We start from the raw sequence: 19,904 nt of genomic DNA on the forward strand, positions 1-19,904 counted from the left end.
TGTCGTTAGTTACAAACAGAAATGAAATCTTATTAACTCCTTGTGGCCACACATACAAGTGTCTAAGGCTCACTCACATTTACACAATACACTTAAAGCACATTTGAAGCACATCACTTTCCTCAAAGAATCCTGGGAATTTAAGTCTGTTAAGGGTGCTGGGAACTGTAGCTCTATGAGGGTTGAACTACAGTTCTCAGGATTCTTTGGCGAAAGCCATGACTGTGAAAGGGGTAGAAATGTGTTTTAAATGTATAATGTAGGTGTTGGCTGTCACAGCTTATCAGTCCGACTGAGAGTAAACCTGTGTGTGTATATGCACATATAGAGCTAACCTGATTTTTTCTCATGAGTTTAGGTTCTTGTCCATAAATATTAATCTATTATATTTATTTTATCTCTGTATAGCTCACACAGAAAATTTCTAAGAGAATTTGTATCTGCAGCAGACTTGTGCATGCTCAGATTTTGAATAACAAATGTCAGCAAACAGCTCTGCCTTATTTTTTTGAATGATTTAAGACTGCAGACAACAGAGCTGCGTGGGTAATTTGCATGCAAGTCTTCCGACACAATTTTAACTAAAATCAATATGAATAATGTATCCAGGAAACTCTGAACGTTTAAAATGTGCCTTATGAAACAAAAGAATTATGAATAAGTTGGTACGCAAATTTCATTCTTGATAAGCAGATTGGTAAGAAAAAGTTTTTGCCAGGATAATGGACAAAGAACTCTTTGACGGCCTTTGCAAGTTGCTAGGCAATAGCTAAATGGTCATGATAAACTTCAGCTAAGCAGCTCTGAAGAAATCCTCTGAAGAAATCCTCATGCATTTAATGCTCAAAGGACTATGCCAAGTGTTTCACATCTAAATTAGCATTCCTGCAGCATCTGTAATTGCGTGAAAGAAGTAAATAATCCTTTGAGTGGTAACATCTATGTTGTTATAATGTTGTATATATTAAGAGTTCAATTATACACACACCTACAAGGAAGGAAGTGTCATTGAACTCAATGGGGTTGACTTATGAGCAGGCAAGTATAGGATCCTGTTGTGAAATACTTTTAGTAATGCAACAGTGTGATGTACTGCACTGAGGCAGTGGAATATAAGATCCAGGCCGCCAACACTGACCCCAAAGGAGAACCTATCCCAACACTGGGACTTAACTCTCCACACCCCCATTGCTGTTGCAAACCCAGTAACTAGTTCACACCGACAGCTAGTAGATTGAATACCAGGATAAATTTCTCATATTGAAAAGCCACAATAAAGGTCTCTTCAAAACCAACATTTCCACCATAGGGGCTAGCTCCTAGGGGCTGAGGTCCTTAGGGGCCGACTCCCCCAATAAAATATTTGAGGGGGCTGCCCCTCCAAAAGTTGATGGGCATTGCCATTCAAATGGTGTGCATGTGCCGTGTCCTTTGATTGATTCTGTGGGCAGGGCTGACCTACCCCCCCCCCAAATATTCCATTCAAGTTGGCACCCCTGATTTCCACTACATATTTTGAAAAGCTGTTTGTTCACTATGCATTTTGACAACTCTTATGATTCCATAACCAAATTTTGCATGGTGGTTCTTGGGATCAAGGAGTAGATTTGTCATCTATGTTTGGATACAACTGGATGCTATTTTGAATCAAAACTGTGGACTGTACATTTCAAAACTGCACTGATTTTCACAATTTTTTTGTTTTTTAGAATTTTCAAGCAACACTAGGTATGAGGATGCTAATACAGCAAGCAAAGTAAGTCCTACACTGAAAACTATAGTTACCCCCATTAATTTATCCCCAGAATACGTTTATTGTCAGCGATATGTGGTATTTTCTGCTATATGCCCACAGGAACTGTTTCATAGTGCTCTAACTCCTGATTAACACATCCAAAGGTCATAGCTGCCAAGTTATCCCTTATTTTAAGGGAAATTCCCTTATGCTGAATAGGCTTCCTTGTGAGAAAAGGGAAAACTTGGCAGCTATGCCAAAGGTGTAGCCATGTTCATCTGTTTCAGAGGAAGGAAGGAAGGAAGGAAGGAAGGAAGGAAGGAAGGAAGTCCTGTAGAACTCAGTGCATGGTCTGAGGCCATCTTTTTTGCTGGAGCTAAGCCTGTCTTGGTTTGGGCAATTGCCTAGGAAACATATGTATATTGCCTTAGACTTCATGATGGAAGAAAGGCAGATTATAAAGAGTAAGAAAATATATAAATGCATGTGTTGAAATCAACTTCATAAGTCTTCTGCCATAATAAATCCATTAGTTTTGAGGTGCTACAGAACGCTTGGTTTTCCAGATAAGAGTTATTGAGGTCAATATGCTTGGTTTGAGGTCTCAGAAAATCTTTTACAAAAAGTTCCAACACCTCTTCTAACTCCTTAAAGCTATTTTCCTATTAAAGTAAGGGCAGGCACTCAAGGGAACACAGGTGCATCCTTCAGAGAAAAAACTTCAGGAGAGTATTTTCAAGCAGAACAACGCAGGCACATTTTTTAAAAAAACCCAGAGTGCAGTGTGAGTGTGTACTTAAGCAAGGAGCTGAGGCAGCCGAAAAGGATAATTCAAGAGAAAGAAAAACTCAGTGGAATTGCCACAAGGAAAGCATGGAATGGTTTGGAGGGAGAGGCCTAAATAGAGCTGGTGAAAGAATGGTGTCGACTGAAAACAAAACAAAGGCACAAACTCACAAAAAATGTGTGTTTTGCTTTTGTCAGAGATCTACATGTTGCTAATTTTAGAACACGTATCATTTCAGAGGCTGTATTAATGCCACAAACTGCAATTCCTTTGCTTCACATTTTTATATCGCTGGCAAATGCATAGAAAAGAAGTATGAGATACATTGTTCCATTTCCCTCAAGAGGACCTCAAATGAAGTGTTTGCAATCGGTTAGATTGTATCTACTTCAGCACTGGCTGTAAAGGCACATGCTTTTATCAGATCTCTCAATCAGGAATGCAAAACAGTGCTGTGAGTCCACAGTCCTATTTGCTGCCTTAAAACAGACAGGACTAATCCATAAATCAGTATTACAGTCTGCTATGCTAGCAGTGTTTATAGTGCCTCATAGTACACTAGTAAAACTTCATAACTGGAGACCTAACATAGGTTTTTAAGTGCTCTTGCACCAAAGTTATCAACAAGCCCTGACATTTTCCACAAAATGTCACAGCACAGCAAAAAACCATGTGCCATGACCTGTAAAATGCTTCAACTCTTTCCACAAAAACCTGTGCTTTTCATAATGGTTTAATGGAAAATCCTTGTCAAACAGAGTCCAGATTTGCTGATCTTACAGACATACTTTGAAGCATGACATCGACGTGGCTGCTTTCAGAAGAGGTGGAATTGCTCAATGGGGACATAAAAGCCCAACCCTCAAATCCACACCGGCTTCATGAGAGCCAGTCTGGTGTAGGGGGTCAGGACAGAGATGGGGAACTTGTGGCTTTCCAATTGTTGTTGACTTCAGTTCTCGTCATCCTTTACCAAAGTCCCAGCCAGCAGTGGTAAGGGATTATGGAAGCTGTAGCGCAACAACATCTGGAGGGCCATGTGTTCCTCATCCAATTTAGAGCATATGACTAGGACCAAAGAGATTCAAAGATGAGATACTGTATTATTAAAATTTGCATACCGCCCTATACTAAGGGTGGTTCACAGCATAAAATTACAATATAAAAACCACAAAAATGCATCCTAAAGATAAAAACAGAAGCAATCCAATAATCCTCCCTCCCACAACACATGTAGAAGGGCATCAGATATCAATTAGCTAAAAGCCTGGTTAAAGAGGAAGGTTTCTGCCTAGCACCTAGAAGGTGTATAATGAAGGCACCAGGTGAACTTCCCTGGGGAGAGCATTCCACAGATGGGGAGCCACTGCAGAGGAGGCCCATTCTCATGTTGCCACCCTCTGGACCTCTCGTGAACACAAAGAAGGGCTTCAGAGGATGATAGGATCATAGAATCATAGAATCATAGAGTTGGAAGAGACCACAAGGGCCATCCAGTCCAACCCCCTGCCAAGCAGGAAACACCATCAAAGCATTCCTGACAGATGGCTGTCAAGCCTCTGCTTAAAGACCTCCAAAGGAGGTCACTCCTTGGCAGCAAATTCCACCACACTCCTTGGCACTCCACCACACTCCTTGGCAGCAAATTCCACTGCCGAACAGCTCTTACTGTCAGGAAGTTCTTCCTAATGTTTAGGTGGATTTTTCTTTCTTGTAGTTTGAATCCGTTGCTCCGTGTCCGCTTCTCTGGAGCAGCAGAAAACAACCTTTCTCCCTCCTTTATATGACATCCTTTTATATATTTGAACATGGTTATCATATCACCCCTTAACCTTCTCTTCTCCAGGCTAAACATACCCAGCTCCCTAAGCCGTTCCTCATAAGGCATCGTTTCCAGGCCTTTGACCATTTTGGTTGCCCTCTTCTGGACACGTTCCAGCTTATCAGTATCCTTCTTGAACTGTGGTGCCCAGAACTGGACACAATACTCCAGGTGAGGTCTGACCAGAGCAGAATACAGTGGTACTATTACTTCCCTTGATCTAGATGCTATACTCCTATTGATGCAGCCCAGAATTGCATTGGCTTTTTTAGCTGCTGCATCACACTGCTGACTCATGTCAAGTTTGTGGTCAACCAAAACTCCTAGATCCTTTTCACATGTACTGCTCTCAAGCCAGGTGTCTCCCATCCTGTATTTGTGCCTTTCATTTTTTTTGCCCAAGTGTAGTACTTTACATTTCTCCTTGTTAAAATTCATCTTGTTTGCTTTGGCCCAGTTGTCTAATCTGTTAAGGTCATTCTGAAGTGTGATCCTGTCCTCTGGGGTGTTAGCCACAGGGTCCAGGTAGGTTCCCTGTGAACCAGGTAGGTTCACACCACATTTTCCATCACTTGCATTCAAGCCATATTCCTATCTACTTAATTGCCCGTAAGTTCTTGGTAAACCAGGGAGCTGAATGGATGTCCCATGTCAAGAGCCAGTGAACTGCAGCCAGCAGTCTTCTTAGTGAAAACCCTTCTGGGCTGACTATGCCCATCCAAAGTTACCACTGGATTTTTCTGGGCAGTGGGCAAGAAGGAGTATAAAGGACTTCCTTTTCTAGTTGAGTCTTGCTTAGGTAAGTAGGTCCTCCTGAGCCGTGGTGTCTTCCAGTATTCCCGATTGTTCTTTGGTCCTGATTCCTGGCTTCTTCTTTGGTCCTGCCTTGCTCATCAGTTCTCACCACTAAACTGTCTCATGGCTCAGGAACCATGCCAAGGGAAAACTCACTGACGGGTCTCAGAGACTCCCATCAGATTCCATCAACCTCTAGGAGTGGACCATTATAATAGCCCCACCACTGCTGTAGAGGGAAACAGTGAGTGCCAGCCACCAACTCACCAGGAAGTGATCTTCCCGTAACATTCAGTACATATTTAGTACATTTATATCATGGTTTTCTTTCCTCATGTAACTCAAGAGTGGCATACATAGAATACCCAGGTGATCGCCTATCCAGGCACTCAGCAGATGCAGTCTGCCTTGCAGCTACCTTGCTTGAAAGAGGCAAAGGAGAGAGAAAGCACCACTTTTGTGCTGAAAGTCACTGCCTCCTGGTTTCATTTTGCCCCCAAGATACTGTTTTACTTTGGGGGCAAACAGGGAGGTGGCAATTTTTCATTTTAAAAAACTGGCGTGAGCCCCTGATCAAGATGGGAAACCTATTTTGGATTGGGGACCCGTGACTCAATTTCCCCCAAAATATAACTGTCCTGGTTACGTATGCTGCTTTCAAACCATTTCCAACATTTTGTATCATTTGGTTCTTATGCTTGTTATGTGCAGGCAATAGTTGTTGTCCATTGAATAAACTGATCTAGATCTTATCCATTTACAGCATGGTTAGGTAACCTTTGGTCCTCCAGATGCTCTAGACTACAACTCCCATCAGCCCCAGCAAACATGGTCAATGGACAGGGATGCTGGGAGATGCCATTCAGCAACACCTGGAGGGCCAAAGGTTCCCCGTCCCTGATTTAGAGAACAATGGTAAAACCCTACCATACTTTGGATGCTGCTGTACTATTGCCCCACTCATTTCAAATGTACCTGACCATCCTGGGAGGCAGCGACAATAGCCAGTAGTGGGATGACAGCCATCTGCATGGCTGCAGTCACAGCGCTCTGAACAGTCCAACCCATATGTGCCATCCTGTCAAAAAAAAGACAAAAGAATGCTGAATGTAAACAGTAAATTTTAGATGGGATTGGTATGCAAGTGGTTTAGAGCTTCGAATTTCTGGGCTCTGGTTGATGGGATAAAAAACAATTTCTGGCTGATTTCCATATTTTTGTACAGGGAAAGGACATCACTCAGTGACAGAGCAATTGCTTTGGATGCAGAAGGTCTAAGGCTCAATCCTCAGCCTCAGACGCTCCAGGTAGGGTTGGGAATGTCCACTGTCTGAAACCACAGAGAGACGGTGCTAGTCAGCACTGACATTACTGAGCTAGATGGAGCAATGGTCTGCCTCAGCATAAGGGAGCTTCCTATGTTCTTATGTTTTTCCCTAACAGGCCTTAAAGCAGGTTGGAAGGGGGGATTTTGATCAGGGGAAACAGCATGGGGTCTAGATCCAATTGCTCTCTCATTCATACAAATGCACACTAACACCATGGCCAGATGAAAAGAAATGAAAAGAGGTGTGAGATTTTGACTGGATTATCTAGCTACAGGTTTATCATTGCCACCAAAGATTAACTGTCGTTAAGTACAGCCATAATTCAGAGGTGGACTTAGGGGAGTGCAACCAGTTCGCCCACACTAGATGGAGTGTGTATGGAGGTCCTGGGCTGTCAAGACAACCAGACCCCACTCTTGGCCTTACTGATGTGGTCTAAAGGAAAGCAGAGCAATACGTTTGTCACCAGTTTGACTGCAGGAGGAGCCAGAAGGGAGCATACCAGGCGCCATTTGACCATTTTAGGGACTCCACTCCGGATTTGTGTAGTGTTTACTCCTTGTTTACCTGAAGATATCCCACAAGGCAGTTTTCGGTTCAGGATCAGACTTTTCCTTCTTCTAGATGGGCTACCTTTCCAGGTTGATGACCCCCACCTGCCCCTCCTCTACAGCACAAGCGGAAAACCACCTTCTTGACCATTGGATCTACTATTGGTCTCGTCCACTCAATCTGCCGGAGCCTGTTCTTTGTAGGCAGGGGAAATCCTTAACTCACTGAGAGTTTAAGACCCATCGGCTACCCACACCTGGTTTAGCCGGCCAGTCAAAGCTGTTTCCCAGGGTGTGGCCTCTGTTGCATGCTGACAGCTTTTAGGAACCACGGGTGAGAGCAGAGTGCAGGGTGGGGACCAAAGGTAGACAAAACTACCCCAGAAGGAAGACATCATGTCCCTCACCAGAGGTATTACCCCTCCCCTAGCACTCCACACACCCCTTTAAACAGTGTAACATCTTAAATTAAGCAGAGCAGTTTAAACATTTCTATGAATATTGAAAATCACAAACCCCACCTTTCAGTGTTTAATTACCTGGCAAGGGTATTCACATTTTTCTCCTCTCCATCCTGGAGCACAGGTACAAGTTCCATCCAGAGTATTGCATGCCCCTCCGTTAAGGCACTGGCATGTTAAATTGCAGCCAAGACCCCACGTCCCACTAGGACAGTTTATAGAGCAGTCAACTCCATGCCAACCTACCACAATGAAAACAAAACAGCTCTTTTCAGTAAAGAGTTCTAATTTTCAAATTCTTCCTGCCTATTTCTTCCAACAATCAATGTCAGATTTTAGGGGATGCTTAGTGTCGTGCAATCAATGGGCTCCCTGTCTGAAAGATGACCACAACTGTCTTTTCTTCTTCTTCTTATATTCTGCTATCTTTGCAGTGGCACCAACACCAACATCCTGGGTGGGATTTTAGTGGGTGGTGGGCAGCAGTGCCACAACTGAATCAGAGCCAAGCTGAGCTCCTATCCATGGTGGTCTCCCACCACTTTAATTTACCTGTGATACAATGTTCTGACCTATAGATAAGGGAGGGCCAAATTCCCTTAAGGACAACTGTCTGGGGACTGCAGGTCTGAGAGGCAAAAGCAGACAGGGCAATAAATGTGACTTTGTACAATAGGTTACTTTCTAGTCATGTGAAATCAGACACCCACACACCTATCCAGCTTTTTTTTTGGGGGGGGGGTTACATTTTAGGAACATTAAGATGCCAAATGGACATGGATAGGAGCTGAGCTTTGCTACTATCAAAAGTGAACTGCTGGCAAGGTCACTATGCAGTAACATGGCAGGATCCGGCCAGTTTAGGGAGAGTCCTGAGGACCAGATAGACTTCTGATGAGAAGATACAGTTTTGACTAAGAATTTTAGCATAACACATAGCTTTTTTAAAACAAACAAACCATTTGTCTTGGGATAGATGTTACAAATTACCCAGTAGGGATTATCACTACCTTTCCCTAAATATTGTATGTGAGAGCAAGATACAAATATATAAGAGCTGAAGGGAAAGGAGCCTTCCTTAACAAGAATCTGAGATGTCCAAGAACAATTTTAAGCTGATACTTGTGAACATTTTGGTCCATAAAAGCATAGGAAATGTGGTGGAGATGCCCCTTCTAGTTAAAATTAAGAATAAATGCAATTCTGTGTAATCAATAGTGACACAGCAGGATTCCTAATTTTATACTTCATTTACAGCAAGGGGAATAAAAATAACTCTGCTGAATCTAATCAATATGTTATTCAAAACACATGTTCTGTGATGAATTTGTCTCATGACCAGAATCCCTAGCTGCATATAGCTGTTTAGGAAAGGCATTTTGTTGACGCAGGCCACTGTGCACTTAACACAATAAATAAAAATGCATTCCTATAGTCAAGGGGTGCTTACAATTGTTATCTTATAGCTCTTTCCATTTGCTTATTTATTATGTAGGACATTTAGGTCCTTTCTGAGATGATGCTAGCATCCCCCAAAATTATTTGAAAATCATGTGTTACTGCTCTGTTTGATTGACTCAACTCCTCAGTACTGCAGAATATTTTTTTAAATAGCTTTATTTATTCACTTTTTTAAAAAAAGAAACAATACAAAACAAATACAAAACAAATTCAACATTCATTCAAAATAAGCCACCCAAATAATAATAAACAAATAAAATATACTTCCAAACAATAACAAATCGCTTCCCTTGAAAAATTTTCTGCTACTTGCGTTACTTTTCTTTGTTATCCCAATTGTGGGTACTGTAAATATTTCTCTCTTATCAATGTTTCTCTTATATTCCCCTATGTTATTCTAGTCTAAACAGATCGCTAACTCTGTTTTTATATTTTGTTTCCTAAAATAATCTTCCACATATTCCCATTCAATTTTGGATCTTTGTTTAGATGTATTTCTGATTGCCGCAGTCATCCTTGCCAGATTCATAAATTCTATTAATTTTATCTGCCACTCCTGGATTGTGGGTACCTCTTCCTTTTTCCATCTTTGACCTATCAACAATCTTGCTGCCGCACATGCATAAAGAAAGATGTTTCCCCTATTTTCAGGTATCAGACTTAACAAAAAATATTCCGGTTTTCCCCCAAAGGTGACCTTTAACATCTTTTTCAACTCCTCATACACTCCCCCCCCATAATTTATTAATTTTTATACACCCCCACCAACAATGAAAATAATCCCCCACTTTGATCTTACATTTCAAACATTTTTTCCCCGAATCATTCTTTATAAATCTTTGCTATCTTATTTGGGGTCAGGTCCCATCTATACACTAGCTTCATCATGTTCTCCTTGACACCCATGCAGAATAATAGGATCAAGTTTGTTGAGATTTTGAGAAGAGCTTGGTTACATGAGCAGTGCTTAGAAAGCACAGAAGAGGGGAGGGGAATTCCATTCTTACTTTTTCATTTTGCAGTTTTGCTTATATATTTAACACCTCTGGTAACATTAGTAGGTCTCAACAGTCCTGTGCCTTAACATCCAGTTAGTAAGTGGTTTAAAATCCATGTCCCACTTCTTGCCTTAAAAAAAATAAATTAATGTTTCATATGACTCCCGTATTACAAGTAGTACATTATTTATCCTACCTGCTTTGCAGGTACAAGAACCATCCACAGGGGAACAGATGGCCTCATTTTTGCAGTTGCATGTTGAGGAACATTTTACTCCATATGTTCCAAGAAGGCAAGGAATAGAGCAATCAGTTCCCTAAAAAATGGTTGACAAAAATAAAAACCATATTGCAATGAAAAGGAAAGTTGTTGACCTTTTTATTTCAATGACTACACAAGCAGTCTCTGAATGAATAATTGCCATTATTGAATTTTAAAGCAGAGCATATATATCCATATGCATTGTCCTAAATCTCTGTGCAAGAGATAATCTGCACCTACTGACTGCTTGCACATAGCATATTCACAGCAAACAAAGAAACATGCAACATAAACGTATTTTCTTACTGAGATTATCCTCAGGCAGGAAAAATATAATATATGAAAGTCTCTTAGTGCATTCTAGATATCCATTTGCTCACTCTGAAATTGTGCAAATATTAGGAAGTGCCTAATCTATAAAAAATAAGAATGTGTAAAATTTGCATTTCCACAGTGTTTTCCTATTTTCTGTCATGCTATACAGAAACTCTGCAGAGTGTCTCAGATTCCCTAGCTCTTAGGAACTGCGGGTGAAAAATTGATGCACAGAATAATGTGCACCCAAGTGCACATGGTGCCTACTGCTTTCAATTTCATGGAAATTCATATGCACATCTGAGTGTTATGTCCCCCTACTTAAGCTCTAGCAAGTTAGCTAAGGGGCTTAGCTTATACATCCAGTTGCTGCTACCAGTATTTCTTTTCTGACACAAAGCAAATTCTATAGTGGAAGCTAAACCTGCTAGATTGCCACATCATCATTAATAAAAGATACTAATTTCATATTAGTTGGCATGAAAAATAATGCATCTTTTCACAAATCCCTTATTCATGTTACTTCTACTATAAGCAGAGACAATCAAAGGCAATACTGTAGAAGCATACAATGTAAGTAGAAATAGGTGGAAAGAACAAAAGCAAAAAGTATAACTCAACAGAACTTTTTACCATTGCTTTTAAGATTGTATTATGAGCATTACATTTTTATATAAACACAGGTGATTGGTTGCTACATTAGATGTCAGGTTTACACCAATAATTTGATTTATAATGAGAATTACATGTTGTCACTTAAATCCCTGGACCGGAACTTCCAATAGTTCCTTCTGCTTCTTTTCCACAGGCCCTGTCGGGAAGGTATTTATCCTTTCCCTGGGCACGGGGCCAATTGGGAGACAGGAGTACGATCTGGCTGGCAATAGGCCGGTTCACAGGGGAAACGTAGTGCCCGCCCGCAAAGCCGCCCGCCCAGGGAGGGCAAATGGACTTAGCAGCTTTCCATTCTTCTTATTCTCAAATACAGGTGAGGAGATTCTAACAGATTGCTTTATTGAATTCCATAACTTGTAGGTGTGATCTTAAGGCTATCCCCCTCCCGACATAAATTTTTTAATTCAGTTGACCTTTTTTTAAGGTGAGTGGTTCATCTACATCCAGGCATCCCCAAACTTCGGCTCTCCAGATGTTTTGGACTACAATTCCCATCATCCCTGACCACTGGTCCTTTTAGCTAGGGATCATGGGAGTTGTAGGCCAAAACATCTGGAGGGCCGCAGTTTGGGGATGCCTGATCTACATTTTATCAGTTATCACTACAAGCAACTCAGTGGACACATTCAGAAGTGGTGAATACAATGCTACTGCTACTGTCTTGATTTCTAACATTCCCTTTCCACTGTTGCACTATTGAACTGATGCTTTTAAAAAATAAATATAGAACCGTGGCACACTAAATTTCATTCACACCGATGGGTGTGGTGTGACACGCTGGCACCCTTTAGGTGCTTCTGTTCCTCCATGATTCACACATGAAAATGGCAAAAAAAGACCTGTACACTTGCACACCACCTCAAATTTCTTTCATCCAACCATTTTACGAGTTAACGAGGTTGTAAACAGATTTTATTTTATTTTCCTGAAGGCAATTAATGTGGAAATAAATGTTAGACTTCCACTAGATTCTCAGAAGTGGCCTTTGTGACATTTGACAGATCACATAATACATGAAAATGATCAAGTAGGAAGTGTCAGGAAAATGCAGCCACTGTGTCCAAAGGACTCATAGCTGCCAAGTTTTCCCTTTTCTCGCAAGGAAGCCTATTCAGCATAATGGAAAATCCCTTAAAAAAAGGGATAACTTGGCAGCTATGAAAGGACTGGTAGCTGCTGAGACAGCCAATGAGGAATAGTCAATGACAATCAAAATGGTGTACCTTAAATCCTGGGGCACAGATGCATTTTCCAGTCACACTGTCACAGTCAGCACCATTTTGGCAACTGCAAATCTGTTGACAAGATTCTCCATAGAATCCTGGGGAACATGTCTCATTACAGTAGAGTCCAGACCGGCCCGGCTTGCAGGAACATTCTCCAGACATAGGATGACAGCTGTGACCAAGGCATGAAAGGAATAAAACATTTGGAGTTAAATATGACACCAAGAATCCAATGCAGCAAAATACTCTTACAGACACATTATAAAAGGATTTCACACAGAGGGCTTTAAAAATAAAATGAAAATGCATGCACATAGGAGTGGGTGGGGATACAGGAACACACACTAATATTATGTTACTTATGTAATAGTAAATAGGACTTCTATTTATTTCGTATCTTAAATTAAAAACATTCCTTTTGTATTGTGGAAAATTTCCTGTCACATGGATATGGTTAGAATTAATTTCTGGGGTGGGCTGTGACAAAAGTAATCTGAATGAACAACCACAATATGCTTTCAAATTAAGCAGAAAAACCTCTGTTGGCTCATTAGGGTGAAACTCACTCACCTACTCCCACAAACTGACTACCACTAAGCTCCTGCTCATAATTTGCATTCTGCTTTATTATGAAGACCTTTATGATACATCCATGAGCTTCTTTGTGAGTTAAGACTAAAGACATGGCATTAAAAGACATTATTGCATTTAACGTGCAGTGTGGAATTTCATCCCAAAGCAAATACGAGCTTCAGAGCAGGGATTCCTACAGTAAGGGAAGAAAGGGTTAAATGCCTTCCATGTCTGCTGTACTTGCCACAATATCTGCCCTCACAGCTGATGCTGTGAATTTGAATTAAAATGAATAAATAAATCCTGTGCAAATATGCAGTTAACTCATGTGTAGTTTGGCTCTGAGTAAGAAACCTATATATGCTTCCCCTGGCTTAAAGTGGTGTGCTAGCCTGCAATGGATTTCCTTCCTTGAAATGACGCCAAATCACTTTTACAGAAGAAAGGTCAGGGGCACTTTTACAACCTTGGAGAATATGGATAGCCTGTGGTTTCCATACCTGGTGAAAGACCAGCTGTCTTTACCTGAAAACAGCAGCTCCATTCAATAGCAGCTTCATTCAATAACAGCCACACAGCTGTTGTCTTGTAACAAATGGACACCATCAGCTGTGCTAAGATATATGTGCCAGGAAAGTGGACACAAAGGGGTGCTCTGTGGTTCTCTGGCAGACAAAGCACTCAGCTTAACGCTCACCAAAAGGAAGTCTTAATATCCAGATCAATTATGTTTACAATAGACAGCTTGTTTAAAGATGGACTCTGATCACTGATTGAAGTAATATTCCCCAAGGCATCCTGAAGGGGGAGGATGTACCAAAATCCAGACACATCAAATGAATTATGGCTGAAGATGGCCTTGCTTCAGTGATTTACGGGGGAAATCCTTGCTGTAAGACTCCTTGCTCATTTAATATAACTTCTTTAATGCTTGATGTTCTTTATCACTATTACTAAATGCCATGACCACCAAAAGACACTGGCTTTCTTATGAGAGTAAAACAAAAAGCATAAAAGCAGACACACAAATATAAAGTAAGTTTTCCATTAAACTCCAATCTGCAGAAAACAGGAAGTCCACATGTTTTCTAGCTGCTATATTATGTGTTACATGTTTCTGAAATCTTTGGGAGACATAAGATTATTCATTACTATTTGATTACCGGTATTTGATCCTAATTTTCAATCTTTGGTTTTCAATGCAGTTTACAATTAATCCAGAGTGAGGCAGCTAGACTGGTGACTGGGAGCAGCCGCTGAGACCATATAACACTGGTACTGAAAGATCTACATTGGCTTCCAGTACGTTTCTTTTTTATTATTATTATTAAAGATTTTCTTGATTTACAAAAGTACCTAGACACAATCAAAAGACAATGGGAAGACGACATTGGCTACGAGATTAACCCCCCTCAATGGACCAGAATGTGGTCTAAACCCCCCTTTAAATCCCAGTACGTTTCTGAGCACAATTCAAAGTGTTGGTGCTGACATTTAAAGCTCAAAACGGCCTCGGCCCAGTATACCTGAAGGAGCGACTCCACCCCTATTGTTCAGCCCGGACACTGAGGTCCAGCTCTGAGGGCCTTCTGGTGGTTCCCTTACTGTGAGAAGTAAAGCTACAGGGAACCAGGCAGAGGGCCTCCTTGGTAGTGGCACCCACCCTGTGGAATGCCCCCCCATCAGATGTCAAGGAAATAAACAACTATCTGACTTTTAGAAAACATCTGAAGGCAGCTCTGTATCAGGAAGTGTTTAATGTTTGATGTTTTACTATGCATTTATATATGTTGGAAGCCGCCCAGAGTGGCTGGGGAAACCCAGTCAGATGGGTGGGGCACAAACAATTAATAATAATAATAATTCCATTTCAGGTCAGTCAGAGAAAGTGATACGGGTAGCGGGCTTGCTGCAATGGTGCTCATTTCTCCTTATGGGAAGAGGCATGTGCGAAGTGCTCACCTACACAGGCGTGCTGCATGTAACCTGTTTTCAAAAACCAAGACGACAGCTCCATTCCAAGGAGTACTCCAACTTTAAGAGCGCTCCTATCCCCAATATCCAAATGCTGCTTTTAAAAAAATTAACAAAACCTTCCGTTCCACGTAGTGAGAAATTGCAGCTTCTGGTGTGCACATTTCAAATGATCCTGGGGGTGATGAATAATCCTGGGAGTGATGGGAGATGATGACATGTGTTCCCTCCCATGGACATTGTATTAGAGGAAAAAGATGGCTGTTTCCATCTAAGGACTCAATCTAAATAACTTTATTGCACTAGGCATTGGCCATGACAAATCTGAATTTTAAAAAAATACAAGCAAAAGGGGTGTTGCGCCACAAATAATGGTCTCCATTTAGATCTCTGTGTCTACCTTACAGTTCACGCCTATATTGTCCAGGGTCTTCTTTCCGGTCTTTTTGGCCGCCAAAGCAAAAAGTGGGTGCCTTTATGAGTCACTGGAGCGTTTACATTGCTAAGAAGCCATAGGACCTTCTCTGATGGGAAGAGACATCTTTCCTTTACAGACGGTAGAGAGATAAATCACCTCCGAGGTCCAATGTATACTGGGCAAAATAGTAAACAGTGCAAGATGTCTTCCACCTGCGGTTACCCACATATACAGAGTCTGTCTTTGAACGGTACCTTGTTATATCGTCCGTCCAGGATGGCGGAGGGCATAGCTTGAATCGCAGCTCAGTAAAAGTGAATCTAAGTGAGGCTGGCCGTCTAAGTATCTAAAGGGAAAAGACTGTAGCCCAGTGGTACATTATCTGCTCTGCATGCAGAAAGTGTCAGGTTTAATCCTTGGCATCTCTAGGTAGAGCTGGGTGAGACCCCAGTCTGAAATTTGAAGGGCTGCTGCCAGTCCGTGTAGATAATACCCAACTTGACCACTGAACTATGGCTGCTTCCCATATCACTTGCACAACAAAGGACTCAACAGCATTCTGCAAATTCCCAAGTCCTGCTGCATTCCTTGAGATTCATCCCACAGTGTTCCAGGGGGGCCCTTGACTCTCACGAGCAGATGCATCGGGTGCAGCGGCAGGAGCTTGGAAAGCCCCACTGAATAAGCACAGCTCCACTTGTTCTTCTTTAAGTCCTTGGGGAATAAGAAATCCCTGTTCGTTCATTTTCTCTCTTTCTCTTTAAGTAGAAGTCAAACTGTGACATTGATATTCTGTAGCCCTGTTCCCCAGCCACAGTGTGCTAGGAAGCCATAGCGGCGCACGTATTGATTGACACCAAAATTAGTATTCTGTAATTTGTAATTAAAATATAGGAAGCAGAAACACTTTGGAAGCTTTTGATGGCTCGTGTTTAGTTAGTTTAATTGGCAATGCACAGCGCACACAGATGTTAAGAAATGCAGCACCTACTTATCTCTTAAATTCACATCTTAGAGAATCTGCTTGCACGCAGGACATCAAATTAGTATCTAAATCTGCAATTAATCAAATATTTTACTGCTAGTGAGAAATTATGCAGAGATGCTAGATCCATTGTGCATATACTCTTAGATATGGTGCTTATCATTCTGCCGGTATGGCCAAATCAGACCAAAGGCTTAGCTGGTCCAGCATCCTACTTTCCAGTGACCAACCAGATGCCTCTGAGACAAAAAGGGTATGAGAGCATGGCAGCATTTTCATGGTGACTACTGTTTTGAAAGTCAAAGTTTTGAATGGCAGAGGTGGGCAATACATTACTTTGAAAGGAAGAAATTTGCCTCTGTGCCCCAGACTTTCTTTTGGAAGAAAGTAGGGTCTATTGCTGAGGATTAGAGACTGATGGAAAATAGTGTATGACTGAAGGTTAAAAAAAAAAGGTAAAGGAACTCTGGACGGTTAAGTCCAGTCAAAGGCAACTATGGGGTTGCAGTGCTCATCTCGCTTTCAGGCCAAGAAGCCAGTGTTTGTCCAGACAACTTTCCAGGTCATGTGGCCAGCAGGACTAAACTGCTTCTGGTGCAATGGGACACCGTGACAGTAGCTTGCACACAGAAACACTGTTTACCTTCCTGCCGCAGCAGTACCTATTTATCTACTTGCGCTGGTGTGCTTTCAAACTGCTAGGTTGGCAGGAGCTGGGACAGAGCAACGGGAGTTCACCCCATCGTGGGGATTCAAACCGCCGACCTTCTGATCGGCAAGCCCAAGAGGTCCAGTGGTTTAGACCACAGCGCCACCCAGGTATGACTACCCCATGGTGAAATCCAATGTTTTTATGCTATTGAATGGTGCATGAAGTGTGTTAACACACTCTGTTTACAAAGGCATGTGAATATATTTTGGATATGTTCAGGCATATCTGAAATGTTTTGCTTTCATCCTATACTGCCAACTTAAACCGTTTGCTCTTTTGAAGTAAACTGTAGAATTAAAAAACAGATGCCCCCACGCCTACATTATTGTTAAGGCCATTCCATTTGTCACAGAAAATAGGAAATGTCAAAAACATGTTTAAAAATAGTCACATGCTTCTGTTTACATCTGAACATTTGCAGTTTGACTTGACCAAAGCTGTCTTTCCAGTGGTATAAATGAAGTAACAGCTGTGTTGAACATGAATCAAGCATTAACCTTGAAATATCAGAAATGCTGCACAGTGCTGTGCCATACATTCTTGTCCATGTAAAATGTTTATAGCAGACTTTAGTTAATTTTCTTAAAGCTTAATCACAGCTCCTACATACAGATTTTTAACAGAAGCAAGGTGCATTGGTTTGGTAAAACTTTTTTCATTTAACTAGCTCAACCTAGTAGTTACTACATTACCTATTGCCCACAGGGAAATGGCACATGGGAAAACAGGAAGCACACGAGTGAAAAGTCATGTTAATGAAAATGAGAAAGGAATGTAACCGGCTCCAACGTCAATTACTGAACACATCAAGCAATCACAATGTTTAAATATATAATCCTTGCTGATCATGATGCCAAAGAACAGTGGAAACATTTCTTTTAAAGCTTCTCAGCCACTTGGTGCAACAGTTGAACCATAAACTCTGATAAAAACCATGGATTGCACCATGTAAGGATTAGCTCTCTGACTGCTTGCCACGGCAATCTTGCTTAAAAATGTATAAACATCTTAAATACTGAATTAAATGCAGCAAGCCCCACTGCATGCATGCCCAGGCTTGTGTGCATACAATTGTGCTCCCTTCCCCTTTTTGAAACAGCAGCTGTCTTCTGCTCTCTCACAAAAGTGTTTTCATTTATTCCCAATTTCAATCTGATTCAGCCACTTAACTAATTCTACCTATCGCCCACAATTGGTAAAACTGCAGCACAAGATGACTGATACTTAGAAAAGGCAGTCAAGACTTTCTATTTACAAGCAATCTTCACTATTCTTTTCTGAGAACTGAATGGGAAAGCTAACCATCTTTTCAGGTATTGGCACACTGGACTAGAAACCAAGGAGCTTCAGACCTGTGGTTAGTAGCTACCAAGACTGCCATCCCAATACTGCAGAGAAGCAACAGAAACGTTAGTCTAGCTCCCTCTATATTTGGCCAACTGAAGTTGCCTGGACCAGCACAGAACAAGAATGACTGTCAAAAGTTCTAGAAGCTCACCTGTGAGTATTTGGCAAATAGCAGGGGCATTTTTTGTCACATTTGAGACCATAGACACCTTCGGAGCACAGTCTTGTTTCGCAGCGTTCTCCTGTGTATCCTGGCTCACAAAGGCATGCACCACTAATGTGATAGCATTTCCCACCATTCATGCATTGGCACGTCTCTGCACATTGTACTCCAAAGGTTCCCACTGGACATTCATCTTGGCATCTGTTGAGAAAGTCGGGGAGAGAGACATGTTCTTTACTTTCTATTAAAATATTTTGAAATTCTACTTGGAATCTCCATTCCATAATGGCAATAGCTGCATCTGCACTGTACCTTTAAAGCACATTCAAAGTAAATTCTGTACCTCAAAGAATTCTGGGCATTTCTAGTTTACCTCCCACAGAGTTACAATTCACAGCAATCCTTAACAAACCGCAATTATTGGAGGGCGTGGGGGTGGGCTTTAAAGGTGTAGTGTGTAGGAGACTATGAAAGGAATGTACAACTCTAAAAAATAAAATGAAGACAATATCAAGCCAAGCTTTCACTTTCACAGTAAATTTGGGTGCAAAGGGACAAGGATATAAACATGTTCAACATGAGAAAATAATTGCTCAAGAAATACCAGATGGATTCTCTCTAGTGTACAAAACTTCTACATGAATGAGGAGGGAGTGAAGCAGGTCCCTCTGCAAACACCTTTAAAATGATTCAGGTCAATGGTTTGATGATATAACATGAACACAAAGGATGGAAGTGTAATCCTTAGTATACCAACAGAGAAAACAACAACAGTTCTTTACCAGATATAACAGTCAAGAGGAAGAAAGCAAATCTCTGCTAAAGGACTGCTTAAAAACAGACTAGGATAAATGCTAAGAGATCGTTGTTTCTATTTAAATCAACAGTTAATCTTTTAAAGCCCATTTGTATGAAGCGATCCCACTATTGTCAGATCTCCGCCACTCAAATAACAGCCAGCTTCTTTTTCTTTAGAATGCCTAGTACTGACTACAACATTGCATATGTTTTCTTCTAGTTGATTTCTCCCACCTACCCAAGGCTATGAAGAGATGGAGACACACCTAGTTTATATGAAAAACTGCCCAAACAGGTCAGTTCCAAGACCTTAACAGGTTGTGTGTCTGTGTGTTTCTCAAAGAGATTGGGATGCATAGCCACACATGAAGCCCCATGTGGTCACTTTCTGATATTATTTAAGTCATCAGTATTCCACCTCTGTTCTTTCCAATCAGATTATTTCATACAGGTTAGGGCTAGAAGGGTATCAACTCAGATCCATTTGTTGCAAGGTGAACACTATCACCACCATAGAT

The 19,904-nt window shown here is 41.3% G+C and overlaps 1 protein-coding gene across 1 annotated transcript in view; it reads right to left on the reverse strand.

The window, feature by feature from the left end:
- MEGF10 (multiple EGF like domains 10) overlaps nt 1-19,904 on the reverse strand; it is a 112,999-nt gene that overhangs the window by 30,083 nt on the left and 63,012 nt on the right. The window contains exons 9-13 of the mRNA XM_035099947.2: nt 18,577-18,789; nt 12,414-12,588; nt 10,135-10,255; nt 7,558-7,721; nt 6,115-6,217 (exon numbers count right to left, since the gene is read on the reverse strand). Coding sequence (XP_034955838.2) covers nt 6,115-6,217; nt 7,558-7,721; nt 10,135-10,255; nt 12,414-12,588; nt 18,577-18,789 — 776 coding nt within the window. The remainder of the gene's footprint in view (nt 1-6,114; nt 6,218-7,557; nt 7,722-10,134; nt 10,256-12,413; nt 12,589-18,576; nt 18,790-19,904) is intronic.

Source organism: Zootoca vivipara, chromosome 11, assembly GCF_963506605.1.
Source record: "Zootoca vivipara chromosome 11, rZooViv1.1, whole genome shotgun sequence".
In the NCBI taxonomy this organism is placed as follows: Eukaryota; Metazoa; Chordata; class Lepidosauria; order Squamata; family Lacertidae; genus Zootoca; species Zootoca vivipara.